Below are 24,098 nucleotides of genomic sequence, written 5' to 3' on the forward strand. Positions count from 1 at the left end.
GTGTTCTTTGTGAACAGACCAGTCCATCCATCTGACATAGTTCGACTATAAGGAAAACAAACATAGCTTTCAATTACCAATGTGTGGTTCTGTTTGCATGCATTCAGCCTCTGGTAAAAGCAAAAGAAACAAATCAAGAACATCTTACATCTCTTTTTGTATGCATGCATGTTTGTTTAGCGACAGTGGGATTATCACTAACAGTGTATGTGTTTCTTGCAATCCCTAGACCAGTGGTTCTTAACCTCTGGGTGGGGGATCCCTGCGGGTCCAAGACTGAGTGGAAAATAAAATATTTTTAGTAAATTAATAAAGTGTATTTAAATAAAGAAGCAAATTATAAAACTGAAATGTTTAAAACTCTCTGTAAACGTGAAGAAATTTGAAACTGGTAGCTTAAACTTGTTAGTATCCTCAGATTGATCTGTGGGAGCAGTGCAAGTGCATCATACAGGATATAGTATGGAGGATGAATGACCTCCATTGAATTCAGACAAGTTCTAACCTTCCGATTAAATTTAAAATGGTATTTTTTAAAATATTTTTTGTGTAAATGAAATAAAATATTTATTCATTTTTTTATTTATTCGATTGATACTTGTTTCTATATTTCTTTATATTGTTTTGTTAATCAAATCATTGATTCCTAATACCTCAGTGGGGGTAACCCGGACTCCAACTATGATTCAGTGGGGGGGTCTCAGAGTTCCAGTAATGATTAAGTGACGGTCCACAGAAGTCAAAAGTTAAGAACCACATCTCTAGTCTTTGTATTTTCAGAGTTAGAGCCTGATTACGATGCATCGCCACGGGCAGGTGACCGTCCAACCATGTGTTGCGGTCCCACTTGCCCGATTATGATACGACTGCACAGCAAATGGTAGTAAAATCCCTTTTTCTATTGTGGCTTCTGCTGCAGCCCGGAAAAGGGCCGCAGCACAAGCTGCAGTAGAAAAAGGCACTTAACAAACATCCATGCACTGTGTGCTAAGCACCATATGGTGCCTGGCACATGGTGCATCGAAGCGTAGGGGCACCACATGTGCCCACTGGAGAGGGGAGCCCTGCTTGAGACTACCAAAGTCTGCTTCTGTCTGCCTTTTCAAGGCGATGGGACTGCCATGAAAAGGCAGTTGGAAAGGGACATCCTAATCCCTTCGGCGGTGCCTGCGTGGGCACCCCCTCCATTGTAGGGCTTAGGGTCCGATCGCCTCCCGAAGGCCTCCTTAAGCCTGTCGGAGGCTGCGGTCTTTCCCACCGACATCATCGCTCCGACTGCCGGTAATGCAATCCAGCAGTCGGACCGATGGCCTGGATGTCAGGCGGACCACCACTGACAGCCTGTTGGTGGCGGTCCGCCCGACATCAAAATGAGGGCCTTAGTGTTAACTCATTACATACCCTTTAATAATTTTGTATTGAAAGTAAATTTTTTGTTACCTTTTCTTATGTAGGGTATTCTGTTGATTGCTAAGAAGCTAGTCACTGAAGTAATGTGATCATACTTTAATTGTTTTTCAACAAATCCACTACAGTGCTTTGAATCTTTTTGTTTCATGACGTGTAAGTAATTTCTGTTTCTTGTTCTCCCTTTTCCTTATTTAAGTGGCGGGATGATTTTGTGAATGGATGGGTGAAAATGCCAGTCACTCATGAAACCCAGGAAGAATGCCTTGGAATGGCTGTCCTCGATATGATGAGAATGGCCAAGGAAAAAGAGCAGACACCTTTGGCTATCTATAATTCAGTCAGGTAATTTCACTGCTATCGCAACTTTACCATTGCCATTTGAACATGCTTTGTTATCACCACCACTTTGACAACCATGGTGTGCGTGAAAGAAGGTGCATATGATGTAGGATTAGTAGAAAAGTATAGTTTCATGATCCACCTCCTATTATCAGTGCTTTTAAAATGCAGAAATAAAACAAAATGGTTATCGATTTAGAGCCCGCATTCCCTTTACCTGTACCTTTGGCTACAATCCAGATGTTGCAGACTTGTATGTGTATCACATTGCTGTAGGACTTTAGCGACTGCTTCAGTATCCTTTCTGCTTCATTTGGCTACCACCGTTTGTCATAGCCCACAGGCCTCTATTTGAACTACTGAGCAAAGCAGAATATATTTTTGTCATGCTCGTAATAGTTTTTCATATTTCAGTTCAACATGTGCTCTACAGACTTGCAGCCACAATAATTGCGTTTTAAATTCAGTACGTTCTCAAAACAACGATGGCCCATGTTGCAGTTTTCTACCTAGAGGTCAGCCCAAGCCAGAATTATCATTAAATCTCATTAATTTTTTTACATTGAGAGAATTATTATCTGGACACCTTATAGTTTGGACGATCAGAAGGTATTTTTACCTTTATCTTCTCTTGGATCCCCAACAGCGTCGTTATCCAGATCACGAAAACAACACACCGTGGCCCAAAGCTTCTTTAAGCGTGAATTTATTGCAATGTCACTCTACGCGTTTCGGAGCATCCTGCTCCTTGCTCACGAATAACGTGAATGCACCTACGAAGTGTTTTAAATTAATCATGTGACACACCTCCATATAAACAGTGAAAACAGTAATGCTAATGACCTCACCTATTACATCACTCATATCTTAAATTACATCAGTAATGACAGTGCCTCTGGCCAGACTCTGTACCCAACCCATCACGGGAGCCCAACCGCTGGAAAGCTGTACGCAGCGGGAGTTGCCCTTAGTGCTTGACCTTTGCCCAGGCCCTGTGCCCAGCCCTGCGCCACAGAAGCCCAGCCCTCGGAAAGCAGTGTGCAGCAGTGATGTAGGTCTCATTGACTGACCTCCAGCTCTGCCCTGCATTCTGCCCATGTCTTTTTTAGGTCTCGCCTGAGCCAGCGCTTTAAAATGTATGGCCGCATTAGGGTAAAATCGGACATAAAAAGCAAAAAAAAAGTAGCAATAGCATGTAGAATTTGAAAGTATCTGAAATGGGGGCCCAGTATGTGCCCGCACAGCCAGTGCTACCTTACTTCACATATCTGACATACACAACACCATACTCCTGATGGAGCTGTGATTAACCTTACAATCTCTGATACCTCACTGCAGGCTTTTGCAGTATAGAACACCCAGAGACCACCTTCACAAGTGAATTCAACTAAACATCTGTGATCACACAAGTGCCTAGAAGCAAATCAGCTCTCAACGTTGGGCTATAAAAAACTTCACACGATGAACAAAACAGTGATTTTAGCTGAAGCTGTAACACAGAGTCTTTCCTGAAAGCCCACAGCACTGTCCGTGATTGTAGAACACCTTTGAGGAATATTGGCCTTTTGGCTCACAAAGTCTTGTTTTTAAAGGGTCTCTGAATTACGGAATTAATCTGAGTTTTCACTCGGAGTCATTTAAGCCAAAATGTGGATGTTCCACAATAAAGGTTTGCACACTAAAAACTTCCAGCCGTAGGCTTTTTGTGGTGATATCCCTCTGTATAGTGATTGACAGTGTGTTGCGTGGTTTGCAAAATATCACAGGGAATAAGCATGCATAGAATGCTGGATACATTTTAAGATCAGATTTCCAATTTATATTCAATATGTGGAAGAAACATTACCAGCGGCGACCTGCACAGGTAAGTGCGGTGAGGGCGGGGCAGGGCACGGCACGGTAGGGGGGGGTGGCGACAGACGACAGAATAGGTGTTATTTATTTATTTAATTATACCTATTCCGTTGTCTGTCGATTTCCTCCTCCTGCAACCCTGCCCCGCCCAACCACCACACCGCATTTACCCGTGGCAGCCGCCGCTGAGTATTACCACCGTCGTATGTATTTATTTTTACCTTTTATTTGAATCATGCATATTTAAAGTATGTTTAGTTTGACCCTGCGTGCGCCTTGAAGGCAGGCCAACTCTGGGGTTGTTGCACGTTTATAAATACATTTAAAATTTAATTTGGACAGTTAAGCGCCTATTATGCCTTGAATGTGGGGTGGTAGAATTTGTACACAGTGAACCAGACCCCTCTTACCGAAGCGTTTGATAAATGAAACATAAATTAACAAATAAAAGGCGGAGTCGGAAACATCAGGGTTTAGTGCGATCTGGAAGTTACTCGATATACTGCGGGCACTGAGCTCACCGAGCTATTTTACTCACCTAAGGAATGAAAACTAAGGGAAAATTGGAAGGGGGCTGCTTTCGGAATGAGGTTGTTGGCCCCCTGAAAGACACCAGAAGGCTGTGACAAACTGCTCTAATGTCTTGTGGGTGGGAAGAGAGGGAGAAAGAAAGACGTCATTTTACAACCACTCCTTCTCTGGGCTGCTTTGGTGTTATTCCAATTGCAATAAAAAACAAGCATTGGCATAGCCAATAGGTCTCGCCTTTGGGACCTTATAAGTGTTTAGCCATGCAACAGTTGATGTTGTTGCACCAAGGATATTGGGCTGCATAACTAAACACGTATAAGGTCCCAAAGGCGAGACCTATTGGCTATGCCAATGCTTGTTTTGTGTGTCGTGGTACCTGCCCCACAGGCTTTCCCCTTGTTGTATTGTGGGCTTGAAGCTTGAGTGGCAGTTTCTGCAGGAGTACCGATATATCTCATAGGGTCGCTGCACTAGGTCCCTAAGGAGTACTGTGGTACCCACGACCTGGAAAGAAACCAACATTCTAGAACAAAGATAGTGAGCACTGTAATGGTGGCCGGAAGATTTTCTTCAATGCGGCAGCCTGCCAGTCAGATCTCTCAGTACCACTGGACCGGTCATGCTGTACCGAAATGGAGAAAATCAACCTCCATCTGCCAATCGAGGGGCCTAGTTTTTTTAATTTTTAGTATCGCCGGACTCCCACTGGACAAACAGTCTGTAGCTATTTACCTTTTTAACCCCTTCGTGCCCACCCTGAGCACCTCTTTAAGTGCAAATTTCTCACTACATAGATCTACACCGCATCACAAAAAAGCTTACTTTGAGTAAAGACCTAACTATGAATAATTCCGTTTAGCCCTTTTTTTGTATTGGACAGCAAAGTTTCCCATGGGAATTAACATGGTAAATCAACATTTTGGAACCACACCCGATTTTTTGGGACCCTCTTAACAGATCAGCTGAAAATTGTCCATGAAAGAGCTGAGGTGGTTGATTTTTTTGAGGAAAGTTTTGTGAAGATTGTCAAACAATACCAAAGTAATTAACAAAACAAACATTCTACAGAAACGCTCACCTTACTATAACTACAATGTGGCGACCCATCAAGGAAGAAAAAAAAAATATTTATATATATCTATATATCAAAGTTACCAAACAGGCAAAGACTCACTCGAACACCAACAGACAGCTACAAGCCTTTAATAGGTATGAGCAGCAACCAGCATGCCTATTCCTTAAACAGCTTCCCCGTCGCTCATGCCTGACGCATTTCAAAGTTCAAGACTTCTTCCTCAGAGGCTCCGACAGGTTAGAGTTTGCACAGCCTGACACACCCCTCATTAAATAGCTAATTCCACGCCCTTCAAATAGATTAGTCCAGCCAATGCTGTGCGTGGAATGCTGGGATTTGTAGTGTCGGGTTTAAAACAATCAAGTCCTCGGTTGGGTGCAAAATATAGCACTGTTGGTATATGTCCAGCCCTCAGAAGGGCCTCGGCATGCGGGTCCACTCTAGATCTTGTGCTGATGCTCCATACTGTGACTTACTCCATTAACAAATCACGTGGCCCCCAGGGATAACGGGGTGGTGCGTCTTTTGCGGCATATATATATATCTATATCCAGAATCTCAGTGAACGACTGCAGTGGACCAAGCAAGGGCACAGTCTCCAGTTGAAGATACAATGAAAATGTTTATTGCCTTAGCATGTCAGGATGACGCGTTTCGACCACAAGCCTGTGGTCTTGATCTCATGGCGCGCAATAGACATTGTATTTATAGTATCATTAGTGACTTTTCTATGTTCATAGTGACATAACAAAAACGTGGCAATTTTGCAGCATGGAGTAAAACATCTTGTTATCAGTCGATGACTAGTCGCAGAAATAACAAGCAAACTTCATTGGAAGACATAGACAAAAGACTACTACTTTATAAAACAGTGCAGGTGACCCAACATTCTGTAACTTCAGTGATGCACAGTGTTTTGAAAGGTAAGCTGGTGTGGGCATTGTTTGCGGCATCGTCAGTGTGTTAAAAAAGGCGTTATTTAAATACTGGTCTCCCAAAATGTGTCTGAGGTGCAAACTGGTTCTAGAATTGGATGAAGTATTAAGAGTATAAATTCCGGAAAATAACATGAATGCCATGTGGCACTAGTAAAATATAAGGAACCAGGTGTACCTTCATAACTAAAAGGGGAACATTAGATGAAACGCATCTATTTCAGCCTTAGCGTGTGAGTGCCCATCCGGGTAGCTATTTAGTGAGAGCGGATCTGGAGTTAACTTGCTGTGTGCGCTAAGTGCGGGTCCTCACGGTGGGCCTGGGTGTTGCAAGAGTCAAATGTATCATGTCCCAGTCTGTGTGTGGTGTATATAGTTCATTACATGGCCAAAAAATGTAAATAAATGACTATGCTATGCAGTGGTGTCACTAATGAGTAATTCTAGAAATAAGTGAAAAAGGATGGGGAAAAGTGTGAAGGTGCCGTGAGATGTGAGAGATAAACCCAAAAGTCAGTACAAGAAATGGCGTGACTGGTGCGGTGTATTAAAAAGATGTTCTTAAGCGTGAGAACATGGAATAATGGTGGGTTTAAAAACTGGACAGCCAACTAGAAGTCAGCCGACTTCTAGAGGTCCTATGGGCGATAATGTGCTGACGTAACTGGAGTAACTTCTTGTTACAGGAAGTTGTAAAGGTCTTCACTAAGGTTCTGCCCTGCCGGCGCCTTGGTGTTAAGTTCAATTAAATATTTCGACTCCAGTTGTCTTAACAATTTTTCTCTGTTACCACCACGTCTGAGTGGAGGGATGCAGTCAATAACACAATATTTAAGGTGGTCCAAGTTATTCTGATGTGTTTCTTTAAAGTGCCTGGCAACAGGGTATGCCGGGTCACTGTTGACAATTGCTCTGATATGTTGCAAGATTCATAAGTGCACCTGGAGATTGGTGCTCCCTACATACCTGAGCCCGCAATTACAGAAAAGAATGTACTCTGCAAATTCCGTTCTGCAAGTAAGGTTTTGTTGGATCATTAAGGGTTTTCTCTTGAACTCCGCCGAGATTTGGGTGGTGTTAACTCCAAATCTACATGCCCTGCAGCTACTGCACTTAAAAAAAATCCTTGACACCTGATTACCAATTTGTGGCATTAGTAATTTCTGGACTGGTTCTGACTACTGCATCATGCATGGAACTAGCTCTCCTATGTGTGATGTCTGGCCTAGGGGCAACCATGGGTCCTAATGTGAAATCACTTTTAACGATGCCCCAGTGTTTATTAAAAATGGATTTCAGTGCCCGTGCCTCAGTGTTGTGAGTGATGATTAGGTGTTTGGTTACCCAGTTCTCAGTGGTCAGATCTGGTTGGGTATCTGTGTTGTTAGCAGTGGATGTGCCTTGTAATAGCAACTCTCTGGAAAACGAGATAGCTTTGGTAATCGCTGCAGTTATTGTTTTTTCAGTGTACTCCCTGGCCCTGAATCTCATGTGAGACTCCATTTGGCACTTGGTCAGGTCAGTGTTGTTGCTGCATATTCTGCGCAAGCGCAGCATTTCCCCATAAGAAATGCTTGCTATCAGGTGTTTGGGGTGGAAACTGGTGGCGTGTAGGGCGGAGTTCCCTGCAGTGGTTTTTCTGTGGAGGGTGGACTGTAGTATGTTATCAAAGACATATACTTTTACATCCAAAAATGCCACTGATTCTGTGCTTATGGTGGTATTAAACTCCAAATTATAGTAATTTTTTTTTTTTTTTTTTTTTTTTTTTTAAGGTTTTCAAAATAATTTTATCGAGGAAAAAGTCAGTAGAGGATAGAACCAAGGAGATTCGAGTCCGCAAGATGGCTTCATCACACGGGAGAGCAGCAGCATCATTAAAACGGCCATAGAAAATCTCAGACAGTGAGGCGATGCAGTTATATAACAGGATAGTCACATGAGTAAATACGCCCCCCTCCAAAGCCGCCCTCACTCAATCCACCCCACACCCGGACCCCGAATCGGAAACAAGTATAGCGCAGAGACATAGAAGAAAGAGGCCCATAGAACTAAAAAGAAAAGGTAATTTACCCCCCCACCCTACACCAATGCGGAGGCTACGGCCTGCCCCCCCCCCGGCATAGTGCCTGTCGCCCAATGAACCCGAAATATAGACAAGAGAGAAAGTAGGAATAGAGTAAAGAAAATAAGAAAACAAAGAAGAAAGCGGGGAGGAGCCCACGTAACCTCGGAGCGCCCGAAACCACCGGCCAACTACGTCTCCACACACTAAGAACCCACTACACCCAAAGGCGGTCGTGTGAAGATAACGTGTCACAACAATATAAATGAAGGCAGACAAATCGCGACGAGTGCGCACAACAAATGCAGACAGTTCCAGTCCCAGTCCAGCCCATCCGTGACACCATGGTGATAGAAATCAATCTAGCCCTGGCCCGATCGCGGGCGTAAGATTAGACTAGCCCCCACATGAAGGCCCCGCAGCCCGTGCAGACAAAGACAATATGGCCGCTTGGGAGAAGATGGAGAAGTAGAGTCACAAAATGGCCGCCGATCATTGTTTGAGGTCCCCTTGTGCACCATATAAAATCCAGACCTGGCCTGTAAAGTACAGGAGTTCCACATAAAAGAAGCCGTAGGCCACCGTGAACGGTTCCTCAAGGACGTCAGGTGTCGCTCAGCTGGATACTCTTGCGGACGCGGTGAGGCAGGCAACAACAAAGCAGGCAGCAATGAACGGGGAAACAAAGTGTCCACAATTGAGCAGGAGATCGATTGATCCTGGGTGCCGGGAAAGCCAGATGCAGACACCAGTGTAGCACGGTTATACACAGTCGTTGCGTCCCCGCAAGAGGACAGAAGCGCTGGCAGACCCGCGTCTTGTTGAGAACAAACGGGGCGCTCACGACCCGCAGCCGACAGTATGGAGTCGAACCGCTCACTCAGCGTTTGCAAGCCAACACACAATTGCAGACGAAGGTCCCGCAGGGCAGCCAGAACGGAGCCGCATGTCAGCGGAAGCTGCGCCCCCACATCGGCAGCAATCCGGGACGGCACTGTGGAGCTGGAGTCTGGTAGAGGGAGGGCGAAGCGGGCAGCGGGCGAGACCGGAGCATCGCCCCCAAGCAGCGAGCAAGCAATCAACGCCATGTTTTACCGCTGAACGGTACAGTGGCCAGGGGGGGGGTCGTAACAAGGAGGCAATTCCACGCAGGTCTGCGCCGCAACAGGTGAAAGCCAACAGTCGCTTCCCCTCCCTCGGACTCTCTTTGCAGCCGACTAGGCAACAGAAGAAGGGGGTCCGCAGCCTTCCACAGCGCGGGCCACAGAGCGAAGCAGGCGACCCGCCACACCGGGGCTTACCCTATAACTCCAGCCCGTCAGGTGAAAGGTGAAGGAGGTGTCCGGGCGTCTCTCCCCCGGCTCATCTGGCGACAATCCGTGGTGTGAGGCGGGATCGGGGCCGCGGGGCTCAGATTTGCGCCGGGGGTCCAGTGACTGCGGAGCTTCCAGGGGGCCGGCCAAGGCCACAATAGAGCAGGGGTCCGGCGCGGAGAACAAAGGCACCAAGAACTCCGGCATCCGGGCGAGCTCAGACTCCGGGAAAGCGGCGGCGCGGTCAGCGCGTCGTCGCGCACGTTGCACCTCGAAAATCGGCGAGGATAGGAATCAGGATGATAGTCCGAGGCCAAGGGCCGGCGGAGCCGGGCGCTCAAGCGTCTGCTCCGGTCGCCATCTTGGCTCCTCCCCTCCAAATTATAGTAATTACAGTTGATCTCAATGATGAATGTCTTAGCACTGTTCAAGGAACCCTTCCAGACCACAAATATGTCGTCTATATAACGTAGCCAACAGAGTATGTTGTTGGACCAAGCTTCTGAGTGTGTGACCCGGAGGACCCGCTCCTCCCACCAGCCCACATGAAGACATGCGTAGCTGGGGGAGAAACAAGCCCCCATGGCCACATCCCTGAGCAGCTGGTATATCTTGTTGAACATAAAAAAGTTATGTTGCAGGCACCACTCAATGAGAAACATGATGAGTTCATTGTGTTTGTAACAGTGGATAGGTCTCTTAGCCAAGAATTCATGGCATGCATTTAGTCCATCTGGATGACGTATGCTGGTCTAGAGTGAGGTTATGTCAAGAGACATCAGAACACAGTTCGATGACCACGGGATGTTTTTGATTTTGAGAAGAAAGTTGCTAGTATCTCTTAAGTAGGTAAGTAAGTTGATGACTCTTGCAAGTAGTAGTCAACATATTTTGATATGTTTTCGCAGGGGCTTTTGCGTGCTGAGATGATAGGCCTCCCAGGCACTGGTGATGTTCCTTTGTGTACCTTTGGTAGAAAGTACAGAATTGGTAATACAGGAAAATCGTTGTTCAGGAAATTAAACTCCTCTTTGTTGAGAGCGCTTTGCGTCCTGTAGTTATTGAGGCTCTTTTTGAGTTCTTTGCCACTAGCAACAACTTCTTTCATGGTGGTGGACCTGTAGCAAGTGGCATCTTGCCGATGTCTATAGGCTTCCTCCATGTACAGGTTCTTTGGCCATAGGACGATGTTGCCACCTTTATCAGATTTATTGACAATAATGTCCGGTCTGTCTTTTAGCTTTTTCATGAGGTTCATATATTGTTCCTGTTGAAAATTCTTCTGGTCTTTTACATGGGATGTTCGTTTGTGCAACCTTTTTTTTTTTTTTTTTTTTGCAAATCTGTTTTTATTGCTTTTTTTTTTTTTTTAAGGTACAACAAAGAAAGCATACGTGGTTCAACAGGATACATTACACATAGAAGTATATAAACATATGCGGGTTGCCGGTCCGTGTCTGGCCTAGCCAGCCAGACATCCCCACAGTCAAGAAATGTACCAGTCGCAACCTGCCCGGGGGCTGGATGCATGTGCCTCATCAGTTCCAGTGTTGTCTCTTAAAAGGGGGCAGCAGCCACCACACACCAGCCACTTAGCCATACAAACCAGTGTGAGCCATCCAAGCAACTTAGACATGGAGAACCAATAAATCGCAAACTGGTCAAAAAGAAAAACTCAGAACAGTGGCAGCCTGAATAATTGTACACAGAAAGTTCCCCCCCTTTCTTGCCCATGACCCCCCCCCACCCCCCAAGCCCGCCCCCCCCAGCCCTAAAAATGCAGTTGTCTCCATGTGGCCGCAGGCGCCCCTGTCTACGGGTCAGAAGCATCAGGGACTATGCTATCCCATCTACGGGGCAGCTGATCGCACGCCGTCACTCGCGCAGGCATTTCCAGCCATCCCCTCCTGGTCTGTGCGCCCCTCCCCTTCTAAGCGCCGGAGCTCAGCAAGTAGTTGCTCCCAGCGGTCCGCCATAGGTTCCCTCCGCAGCCCCAGAGTCTCCTCCCTACGGATGGCCGTCCCCTCCGCCCTAGCTCACGCCTGGAATGAGGAGCTCCATGCCCACGTGTGTGGCGAGTCGTGTGCCTTCCATCTCTTGGTAATGAGGCGCTTTGCAACTACGAGCCCCAGGTCCATGAATCGGGACGTTACCTTGTGTTAGACGGCGACCTCAGAGGAGCCCGGAAAGGGGTCCTGACTTCCCTGAGTCCCACCCGTATTGTATTGTAGCCGGGCACTGGCGAGAGATTCCCCAGGGGGAGGAATCTCGCAACTAGGATCGTACTTCTGGCACCACACGACACAGAGAGACCACACTGGGTATTCTCAGAAAAAAGCTTTATCAAATAGGTATCACTGCAAATATGTACAAGATGAGCACGGGCTCAAGAGTCTCGGAAAGGTAGGGGGTAGCGGGACTGTCTCTGGTAACGGTTCAAAGCAGGGACGTATCCGGCGCACAGCTCACAATCCTCGAGCTGGGGGATACGTGGTCGGAGTCGGGGTCCGGCGGGACCGTGAGAGTCTGGGGGAGCCGCGAGTCACTCAGCAGGGCTCAGGTACAAGTTCGGAGGTCTTACGATCTTCAGGGAGCCGCGAGTCACTCAGCAGGGCTCAGGTACAAGTTCGGAGGTCTTACGATCTTCAGGGAGCCGCGAGTCACTCAGCAGGGCTCAGGTACAAGTTCGGAGGTCTTACGATCTTCAGGGAGCCGCGAGTCACTCAGCAGGGCTCAGGTGGGTTCCAGTTCCAGGAGCCGCGACCACGTCAGCAGGCTCTCGTTGTTCCAGCGTCGAATCTGCCGGACAGTCTCAGAGCACCCCTTGTTATAGGTCGACCCCGCTTTGATGTCCGGAGTCTGCGCAGGCAGGGGTCTTGTCACCTGGGGGCCGCTTGTCGGGGTTTCCTGCTATTGTCTTTTGATCCTTTCAGGGCCGGGTCGGGAGGAGTCCCAGACACCCAGCAGGCACGGAGCCAGCCCGCAGGGAGGCCGGAGGGCCGATCGAAACCCATCGTCCCAGGGGAGTTCAGAGGTGCGATAGAAACTGCTCCTCCCTCTCTCATCCCCTGGAAGCGTGATGTCCTCCAGCCGGAGTGGCGCCTCGAGGCCCGGGTCGCGCTGGAGCCGGGCGGCCATCTTGTTGCAGGGAGTGGGCACGCGGGCCCGGGGTGGCCGAAAGGAGAGAGGCCATGGACGGGGATGTCCGGGGTTGGTGCAGGTGTCCTGGTGGGAAAGGTCGGCTGGGCCGCGTGCTTGGGCTGCAGGCACTAGGTTTCGGTGGTGCGGGGGCACGGAGGGCCATTCTACGAGGCCGGGTCCAACACCTTGTCTTTGGGCGGTCTCTTGAAGAGGTGCAAAATGTGCTCGGGCCAGTCAAATGGGATGTTGCGGCCCACGCTCCCCTGCAGTAGCCTATTGACCTCTCTCCAATAGGCGCTCAACCCAGGACAGCTCCACAGCATGTGTAAGAACCCTGCCCCCAGCTCTCCGCACCTCGGGCAGAGTGCGTCATCACGGCGAAAGTACCTATTGATCAACTCGGGGTGAGGTAGGCCCTGTGCACTATGAACAGCTGGATTTGGCGGAACCGCATATTTCTGGGGACACGCACTGGGCCTTTAAGCACCCTCTCCCACTCCTTATCGGCGAATGGCCGCCCCAGGTCCCGCTCCCACTTGACGCGGAGTGGGCCCAGATCAATCGCCGCGTGCTCCCGCATCGAAGCCGCGAACCAGCGGACCAGGTGCCCGCCCCTCCCCATGACGTGCAGGTATTGCACGGTCAGGTGCTGGCGGGGCTCCGTAGTCATGCTCCCCCATTTAGCGGTCAACCTCGCCAGAAGCGAGCGGTGTGTAAGAAACCCACCGGGTGGGAGCCCGTCCTCCGACACCAAAGTCTCATACGGTATTAGCTCACCGTCCCTATATAGGTCCCCCAGTGTGTGCACGTCGGCCTCCCACCAGCCCGCCAACGTTTGTGCAACCTTTTAACCTCTTCCACAATGACATCATTGTAGATGTCGATGGCATCTCTGGGCATGGTGGGCGTAAAAGTGGATGGTGGCTTGAATGGACTCGTGATTTTGGTTGAAGTGTCTATACCTGCGTTGTGTAAAAGTAGTTGTGTTGGGGCATTGTCAGTTGTGGATTCTAGTTCAGTCATGGTACTGATTGTGGCAATGTCTGAAACTACAAGAGTCCCTTGAGAGTGGACCATTGCCTTGCTGTCGGTAGTAGGAGGTTTATTGCCATGTTTCTGTTTGAAAAATGTGATAAGTTTGAGTTTTTGGATGAAATTAAAAATGTCAATTCGGGTGGTCGTGTAATCAAAACGACTTTCTGGGCAGTAGGTCAAACCTAAAGAGAGAAGTTGTGTTTCTGCCTCTGTTAATTGTAGATCCGAGAGATTGATAACTGTGTTGGGGATATCCTTCATTTTCATCTCCAGTTGCCTATTTTTTGTTGTAGTTTCCTCTTTGATTTCCTCCGCTTTCTGCGCTCACGTCTTCTGCAGTTGCGCCTGTATTTTGTTTCCTCGGTGCTCGTGGGTGCAATGTTTGGCGCCTGTCCTCGACTAAAAAACCCAGTTCCTCTGTTAAACTGAAGTTGTTGCTCAGTCTGGGGTCCCTGTTGCTCATACTGCTGCCATCGTCTGAGTCTGTGACAGTTTCTACAGTTGAACTCCGGTCTGATGTTGAGGCTGAGTCTATTTCCTCATGGGACAGGGCAGCTTACATTGCAGGTGCGGTAAGTTTTGTGGATTTATTGAGTTTGTCTTTTCGCAGAGTCGAATTTTTGGGCGAAGGTGAAAATTTGTCCACACTCATAGTCGGACTTGTCCCGAGCAAATTCGAATGCCTTACGTGTTTTTATTGTTTCTTCATGTTTTATCAATTTTGTCATTATTTCTTCGCGGCCTTTATTGGCTACATCTTTTTGGTCTGAGCTATCAAGTTCCTTGTTGATTTTATAAATTTTATTTTGTAGTTCACTGCGATCAATGTCCGCATATTTAATAAGGATGACTACTAGGAGCATAGAGGCCTCAAGGTTGCTCTCCGCCCACTCTGAGCATTAGTGGATTAGGGTTGTCGAAGCTTGGTGCCAGCATGATTCTTAGGCCTCGTGGAATACGGCCCACATCGCGGTACTTTTGCAGAGACTTGCACACACACACACATATATATATATATATATATATATATATTCACTGAAAAAAACATAGGTTTCACACATGTTATAGTTAGCTGGACATTTTACTGATAAAAAACCTATGAAATTCCCCCGTTCTAGTTAGTGCACGCAACTATAACTCACGCGACCGCAATCCTCTGCTGATGCTAATACTGTATTTAGACACTTATTTGCCCATGTCTTCTTCCATTAAATTTTAGCTATACATATATTACAAATATTTTTTTTTCATAAAGACACATATGTCATCAGCAGAGGATTGCAGTCGCGTGAGTTATAGTTGCCTGCACTAACTATAACGGGGGAATTTCATAGGATTTTTTATCAGTAAAATGTCCAGCTAACTATAACATGTGTGAAACCTATGGTTTTTTCAGTGAATTTGCAAGGTTTTTTAAATGCTAATTCCTAACTATAACGTGTGTGAAACCTATGGTTTTTTCAGTGAATTTGTACGGTTTTTTAAATGCTAAGTTACTTTACGCCATTCGTGGCGTGCGCGCCCACTTAACGCAGTTCGTTCCGTGCGCGCACGGTGCGCTTCGCGCACCGTGCGCACACAGTGAGCACGCGGTGCGCTTCGCGCACCGCGCGCCCACTTTACGCAGTTAGTGCCGTGCGCGCACGGTGGGCACGCGGTGCGCATAGCCCACTTTACGCTGGATGGGCCATGTACGCACGATGCGCTTCGCGCACCGTGCGCACATGGAGGGCATATTATGCGCTTCGTTGTGCAAGGTAAACTTTTATATTTTCAAATATTATATATATGCCCTTCGGGCACCATTTGCACACGGGGTGGAGAGAGTGTGGTTAATTTAATTTTTTTAAAATAATTTTTACCGTACGCGTACGGTAAGCGTAATCGGCGATTTTTCGAAAAAAAAAAAAATTGACTTTTTGGCCTTGGGGGTTCTTTGGGGACACCATCATCAAGGCTAGGTGTTTAGGAGCTGTCTAAACAGCCCCTTTACTTGTTTTTTGGCTTTGTTTTTCCTCCCCCCCTCAGAGTGCGAGAGAGAAAATGGCGGCCGCCGCTTCCTGGTTTCGACCGATTCGAATGTTTACTAAGAGCTAACAGCCAATCAGAATCGCGCTCGCGCACGTCACCGTACGCGTACGGTAAGCATACCGTAAGCGCACGGTAAGCGCACCGTAAGCTGGCTCAGATATATATATTGATTTAAATGCTATTTTCTCAGGATCTACTGAACAGATTTACACCAGACCTACAAAAGGCACTTCCTTGACCTGAGGACTACCTCTCTGCCAAATTTCAAGTAACTCTGTTCGGCCGTTCGGGCTGTAGCTGTGTCTAAAGGTCCTATGGAAAAATGCATGGGGAAAACGCTTTTTGGGACCCCCCTTTTTTCTCAGCCCCCGCTTGACGAATCCCCCCGAGACTTTCAGGGTAGGAGCGGAGCGTAGCGCCCCATTAGTTTTGAAAATTTCGCGAGGATTCGTCGACCGGCGCCAAAGTTATTCCAAATAGAATGTTGCGGTTTTCCTATGGAAAAGGGGTCCTAACTATAACTACCTACTGGCGACCGCCAGTAGGTAATATATATATATATATATATATATATATATATATATATATATATATACACACACTATTGATTGCCATTGTGGGGAGGGGCCATGACTTATCAGAGGCAAAGCCTTGAGTAAGCCATGATGCCCCTCCACCTTCTCCTACTTGAGAAAAAGCCCGAATGCCCCTACTGAGGCTCTGCTGGCCATCCTGCTGCTGACCTTGTGTGGAAGCCTATATTCAGCCCATGGGCATTGACCAAGCACCTTGAAGCCCTTTGTACCCCTCACCAGAGAATAGAGGATGGCTGCCCCAAGAATGACTGCTACAAGTAAATTGAACTGAGTCTTGAGTCAGCCTAGTAAGAAGACTTCCTCTCTTTGCCAACTGTAGTTATTTTATATTTTCAATCAACCTTAAAACCACCCAGTTGGCTTGCCAGAAAGCTGTATCTCGAGAAGAATTAGTGATCTACAGTGCATCCTTTGCGCCTGTGCGCTTTCACTCTTTGCTGCGGGTCAGACTAAAGTCTGACCACCCACCTTGCCTCCCATGTCTCATGTCAGGAGCCGCTGACCTGGAGCATCCAGACCCTCCTTTTTTTAGGGAGTGATATTAATTTTAGGAGGCAAACCCACTGACCGTAAGCCCAGGTATACTCATGTCCTTGGGACCAGGAACTTACTTTCTGATCTCCGCTACAGTGGCTTTTTGCTTTGCAGGTTACAATATATGCTTTATTGTTTGCCATTGTGTTTGTTTTTGTTTCTCCTAGTTTTTTTGTTTTTTTTAAAAACTTTTTATTGTTTTTGTTAGTAACAAAAAAGCAATACACTTGAGTAGACATTTTGTGTGTATCTTTTGACAATACAACATCCCAATTTACACCACGGACAGAAACAACATATCGGTAATGTAGTCCATGGCCGGCATCAACCGTTCCCATTGCCGCCCCAACATCTCCTGCATCAATCTGAATCAGAGGTGTCATCATGTGGCGTCGGTGGTGGGTCACATATGCCGCCCCTGAATTTGTTCCATGCCCCCCATACCTTGTCCCACTTGCGGGGGCAACCCCGCCTAATAAACGCTGAGCGCTCAGCAAACATGGCCACGTCCATATCTCTCCCCCATGCAGTCAGTGAAGGCACCTCCCCCACCCCCCACTTTTGGGCTATGTTCCTCTTCGCCGTCATTATCCCCAGCGTGGCCCAGCTCTGGGCCTGGCGACTGAGGTCGTTGGGCTCCCACACATTCAGCAAGCAGCGCCGGGGCTCCGGCACCAACGAGACCCTGCATGCCTGCGACATTGTCCCCATCATCCGCTTCCAGAACTTCTGGATTACAGGACAGTCCCATGGTATGATAAAAAGTGCCTTCCTCCCCACAACCACGCAGGCAGAAGGGGTGTGGTGCTCTGCCCATTTTATGTAACAAATGTCTGGTATAGTATGAACGGTGCAAAATTCGGAGCTGCACCAGCCGCAGCCTTGATGGTATACCCGCCATTCCGGATCGTCAAATTCGCCGATCTCATCAGCTCACTTCACCCGCAAGGGCCCCATGAGGTCCGGCATGGTATTGATAAGCTTACGGTATGTGAAGGACGTAGCCTTCTTAGGTATATATTCCGTCAGCAACCTGTCCTCCAACGGGGATCCCTCTGGAACCTCCCCGCCGGGAGCCAGCTTTGCGTCAGGGCATGTTTGATCTGAACGTACAGGAACCATTCCGAGGGAGCCAGGTCATATTGCTGCTGTAAGCGTGCGAAAGGGATGACTGTCCCCTTGAGCCACATATCGCCTACCACCGAAATTCCAATGTTGTCCCAACCATCGAAGCCCTTACTATCCCTCAACCGTCCCAATTGCTTTGCATCCCAGAGCGGTGTGAGTTGCGTCCAAAACCCCCCGCCACCCCAATTTGGCCTGGGCCGCATGCCAGATAGACACAGTCTGTCGCAGGGGGCCAATCAACGTCGGGGCTAGTCTCCCATCATATAGCGGCGACAGTATGCCCCTCTCGCCCAATGTATCTCTATCCGCCTTAAATGCCGGATCCGACTGTGGCGCATGGAGCCATTGATTAATGACCTTCAACTGTGCCGCCCAGTAGTGGAGTTGAATATCCGGGAGCGCAATTCCTCCATCATACCACCCACAAACTAATTTAGACTGCGCAATTCGCGCCGGCCTGTTGCCCCATAGAAGACTAGAGACTTGCACCGCAATCGCACGGAAATAGGCCGGGGGAGCCGGATACGGTGTGTTCTCTAGCACGTATAAGAACCGTGGCAAAGCCATCATTTTGAAGAGTGCTGCTCTCCCCAACAGGGTCAGTGGCAGCGCTCCCCAGTGATGCACGTCCCGCTTGAGGCGGTCCATCGGGGGACACAGATTGCGCCGGAAAAACTCCGTCTGATCCAGCGTGATGTGGACACCCAAGTATTTGAACGATCCATCCGCCACATGGAGTGGGTACCCCCCGGCAACTGCGGGGGAGGGCCTTTCAGTACGAACAGGACGGACTTTGACCAATTAATCGTGTAGCCGGACGCTCTGCCGAAAACTTCACAAATATTAAGTAGTGCTAATATAGAACGTCTAGGGGAGGACAGATACAGCAACACGTCATCCGCGTACAGGGAGACGCGGTCCTCCCAGCCGTCGGACCACCTGAGGCCCCGTATCATGGGCTCCCAGCGTATCCAAGCCGCAAGTGGCTCAAGTACCAAGGAAAAGAGCAGTGGCGACAAAGGACAGCCCTGGCGCGTGCCACGCGTCAGGGGAAGTCCTCCGACATGTGTCCATTGGCCGCGACATGGGCCACTGGGTTAGTGTATAGGAGCCGAACCCAGGCGCAGAATTTGGGTCCAAAGCCCAGATGCAACAACACTGCAAAAAGAAAAGGCCATTCAACCATATCGAACGCCATTCGAGCGTCCAGAGAGAGAAGCACCGCTGGCTCACGCAACCGTTCCGCCCGGGCCAACACCCCGTGCAGTCGCCTCAAGTTATGGGATGTACTTCTGCCGGGCATAAAGCCTGACTGGTCTGGGTGCACAATCTCGGACAAGTGCGGCGTCCGTCTGCTGGCCAGCAGCTTCTCGAGGATCTTAGCCTCTGCGTTAAGCAGCGAAATGGGACGATAGGATGTACACTGATCGGCCGGTTTAGGTTTCTCCTAGTTTTAAAGTGGTTTGCATGCCTGTCAATTGCCAGAATTGCAACTATACATTTTACAATGGGGTGATTGCCATCAGTTATTGGTTAGTATAAGTTTGTAAACATCATTGAACTATTCCATCGTTCTCAGAGCTTTCTATTATTTAGATTCACATATGATGTGTAAGGATACAGGAAATACTTAAAAAATGTTTTGCACTCAGGTCTGGCTGTATTTCATATCTTAAATATCGTTGCATTGTACTGTAGATTGGCGTGCACTACATAACCTCCTTTGAGTTAGGTCTTCCTTATTCACATGATTCCATAGAGTCAAGGTGGCTTAGGAGTCCTACTTTCCATTTCAGACTACATACCTAGAGTCCTTGTTACTGTGGAATACCAGTACTTTCAACTCTAATATTAAAAGGCTGACAAGATGGCACAATCTTTAGTAGTTGGGCAAGCTTTTTATAGTTTTGCAGAGCAATGCTCAAGAAACCAAACTTCTTTAAGAAGGCATCTTCTTCCACATCACATGTAGGAATATTCTGGTCCTATTCATCCAGGAATAGTGCCAGCAGTAGAACCCACCTGCTGGTGGATTGGGAGTGCTGTTGGAATCTGAACAGAACTGACAAGACGGTCCCAATAGAGGTAGTAGTGTATGGGATAAAAGGGGTAGATCTGACCTGCCATTGCACTTAACCACAGAAGCTACAATTTCTATATTCAATTCCTTGGTACTCTTTCTTGTGATGTCAATAAGTAGCCTCCTGTTGCCTGGATTCGATTGCCGACTCAGACTAACCAAATTACTTTGAGGAGCGTGCAAGCACTCAAAATGAAAGACCATACATTTTCAAGCGCACATAGTACTGAGAATAGAGGTTGGTTTTCGACCCACCCTAATATAATTAACCCTACTGTAAATGTGAGCTCTTGCGGATAGTGGTTTGATGCTATCTTTGATTTTGTAGTTGCTGTATTAAGATTAGGGTTACCAACTTCAGGCTTTTAGAGATGCCACTTAGCAATCATACTTGTGATCACTAACCACTGAGAACAGCATGCTCACACTGGTGCATGTAATTAGGTGTCCGTTAGTCAGGTATCCTGAGAATTCTTGCATAGCAGGTTCACTGCTCCATTTCATACACTCGTGGATCACTGCAAATGGCAAAAATTGAAGAAATTGCAATTGCAGGCTTTCATTAGGTACATCAATGCCCCAATCCCCCACTTGATACTTCAGAAGGAGTTTTTCTGTGTTATTGTGGCTGCCCCAATATCTACCCGCCACCTCAGATGCCGTCAGATATTGCCACTGTCAGTGCTTGCTAGCACTTTTTTGTTGTAAAAGCAAAGCTACTGGCCAGACGTTAAACTGTTGGCCCATGGTCTAAATGGTGGGCAGTTGTACCAACATCTGACCATTCCCTGACAAGATGCAAGTCTGCCATGCTCTCAGGCTTCAAGGAGGTATGTTACTTGTCCAGTTTGCCATTCATGATACTTCTCTCCCTACAAAAACCCACAGGTCTCCTAAATGTGTCACAAAGTGAGGATTCACAGTTCCTTCCTCCCACATGCTAGGAGGGCTGCCCAAAACTGAGAATGTATGCTTTTCTTGCAGAATTAAATTGTTTGCATTTTGATGGGTCAGCCCTCCTCTGTGCCTGTTTGAAGACCCCTTTAGATTGAGATTTGAATCTTTTTTATCGCCATTAACTGGTTGTGGGCAAACGTCTAGCAATGTAGTGGGGCAAGAAAAAGAAGTGGCTTGATGAACTCTAGCTAGAGCTTCCAGACCACGCTAGGTGCACCCATTACAGATAGAAGGTGCTCCAAATGCTCCTCTGGGTATACTTAGTTCCCCCATTCATTGGCCATAAAAGCATTAGAGGAATACAGTCCAAAGCTTCAGAGTCAGATGCAGGCAGCTGCTTTCAATGTTGAATGACAAACATTATTTCAAAAGTCATAAATCTCTTCATTTATTGCTCCTGATGGATACACTGACTGTGGAAAATGCACAATGCCAAGAGCATTCTGTCAACCAGGATCTGTAAATTGACTCCGGATGATGGGTTTTTTGTTGCCACACTGTTGAACATAAGAGTGAAAAGTGTTCTGAGACCTGCACTAAATGCCACCAAAAGGTGAAAGTGATAAAAATGAAAGCAGTGAGCATAAATATGAATCTAACATTATAAGCATAACCTTAATGGTCAAAAGCAGTCTAGCTATGGTTAATAAAAGATTCTCTGGCACCAAGGGTACTTCGATAGAGGCTGAAACATCTAACCAAAGTTCTCTTCTGCGATAAGTGGGGAGAGGAGTTAGCCTAACGGCTAGGGTGCTCGACCTCGGACCTGGGGAACTGGGTTCGAGTCTCGGTAATGATGCTGAACATCCTGTGATTCTGGGCAAATCACTTAATCTCCCCGTGCCTAACAAAGAATGAATGTGTGTCCTAATGTAACGTAACTAGTGCTATGTAAAGCGCTCTGATACCTGATTGGATTCGGGTCAAGTTCGTGCTATATAAAACTCCGCAAAAAAAAAACCAGGGTTCTTGGCTAACTTAGCCTGGTGGGGGTTAGGACAAATGCAGCATCTAATGCAGGATACGCACATTCTAGGCTTTCAAGGCTTCTCACTCCACTGATATCTAAGAGACTACCCTCAGGGCTGTTGCTACTCTGTTCCAGTAGGCTTTCCAGCATTTTGCACCTGTCACATGCACAGATATGCACAACTGTGACTAGGCAGGCTCTTCACCATCCATGCTTCAGAAATCTTAGTTCAGAGACTCCAGAAATTCTGGAGAAGTTTCAAGGTAGAAATTCCAATCCACCAGTTCTGAAAATCCACTCTATCCTAGATCGTTCTCGGCTATTAAAAAGACTCAGTGCAAGCTCAGGTTACAAGGAGAGACTCTTACCTCAAGCTGGTTCATTGAGCAAATGCTGAGCTTCATATAGAGTTCTTCATTCAAGCAACGCAACTACCATCTCCACTTTCATGTACATGTCACCCTAGTTGATGAATTAGTGAAAAGGAACTGACAAGTTAAGTCTGAGTGGCGGCATCAGAGAGGGGCAAGGAACCGAGGGGGTGGGTGAATGCAAAAGAGCATCTTGATTCATGCATCACTGCTGCAGGAGGGGTTGTGTAATGCCTTACCTTGGTGGGTAAATGTCCTATATTCCAGAAGAAAGGGGTTTGGGGTTTTAGAGTACAGAGGTCACAATGGTGATTAACATGTATTTTCATCCTGTAGAGTGTCTGACTATTTCTGGAATTGATGCTATTGTTCCACTTCTATTTACAGCTACAAGAAGTTCTTACCCAAGTGTGTCAGGGCAAAAATCCAAGACTACCATATTTTGACACGAAAAAGAATCCGGTACAGATTCCGCAAATTTATTCAACAGTTCAGCCAGTGCAAGGCTTCTGCCAGAGACTTGAAACTTAAATATCTCATAAATCTGGAAACGCTTCAGCCGGCTTTCTACTCAGAACGTTTTGAAATAAAAGAGCCGGGCAGAGATCCTTCGGGTGAGGAGATCTTTACAACCATTGTAGTAACTGGAAACGGTGGAATTCAGTGGTTGAGAGGGAAGCATAAAGACAAGGAAATGCTGGCCGACCAGGTAACTACTCACATTTTAAAATCCTTTTGTTTAATTAAAAGGTTTTGTAATATGACAACGAAAGCAATGTTTTTGAATTGCAACTAAAGCAGCAATACCAGTGACGGAAATACTATAAACGTGGTATTTGCCCCACCCACTCAACAAAGCATTTCTTAGTTGGTACAGTGTACTGCAATGTTTCAAAAGGGATGTTGAAATATCTAGTAGATGCCAATTGTTCTTCACCCCTTATTTACAAAGTCAGCAGTATAGACTTGATTGCCAAAGAGTGAGCCAGTGTTGGCATGAAGAATACAAATGTGTAGCTAAACCTAAACAAAATGGTTTCCTCATTTGTTGCAAATATTTAGGATTGTTTTTATGGAAATTATTTGTTTCCTTTCCCTTGATTGCTGTTCTAAGGCACAATATTCATTGGCATGATGCGGGTTGATGATACGTTATTCATGAACTGATCCTAAAATCTTGATTTGCTAAACCATCCACAATTCCATTCCTCATGTTATGTAAAATGAGACTGCAATCATTAAGTCACTCTGTGATGATTACAAAATCAGTGGCCTGGATGAGTCTCATACTATATATTAGGAACATAGGTTTGTAAGGATTTCAATGAATATTGGTACTAGCTATGCTGATTTCGATTCTAGAGGTAATCAATTAAGGCTAGAATGTACCATCCTAGGGCATTAGATGCTCGTAAAAGAAGGTAGCAAATTAAAAGCCGGGGAGGCCTTCCCACTGATTTTATGGTGAATTGATCTACTTATCTGATGGATACAAAATCTCCTTTCTTTATCTGTGGAGTACTTTAGTTGTCCAGGTCAGTTGGCTCTCTCAGTAACACCTTATGGTTTCAAATTATTTGAGAATTCCAAAGTCCACTCTTGTGTCACTTCTAGATAACAGCAGAGCTGCCCAGTAGAATCTTGAAGTTCTCTTTTGAGACCGTCCTGCTATTCATTGGATTTCAAGCCAGACCAGCACATTTAACATTCAAGATATGATGTGAGGTTTATGT

The 24,098-nt window shown here is 46.9% G+C and overlaps 1 protein-coding gene across 1 annotated transcript in view; it reads left to right on the forward strand.

The window, feature by feature from the left end:
• The window catches only part of JAK2 (Janus kinase 2), a 1,019,755-nt gene that overhangs the window by 679,704 nt on the left and 315,953 nt on the right, over window positions 1-24,098 (forward strand). Inside the window, exons 6-7 of the mRNA XM_085635055.1 lie at window positions 1,607-1,752; window positions 22,753-23,074. Coding sequence (XP_085491181.1) covers window positions 1,607-1,752; window positions 22,753-23,074 — 468 coding nt within the window. The remainder of the gene's footprint in view (window positions 1-1,606; window positions 1,753-22,752; window positions 23,075-24,098) is intronic.

This window comes from Triturus cristatus, chromosome 2_1, assembly GCF_964204655.1.
Source record: "Triturus cristatus chromosome 2_1, aTriCri1.1, whole genome shotgun sequence".
Classification (NCBI taxonomy): Eukaryota; Metazoa; Chordata; class Amphibia; order Caudata; family Salamandridae; genus Triturus; species Triturus cristatus.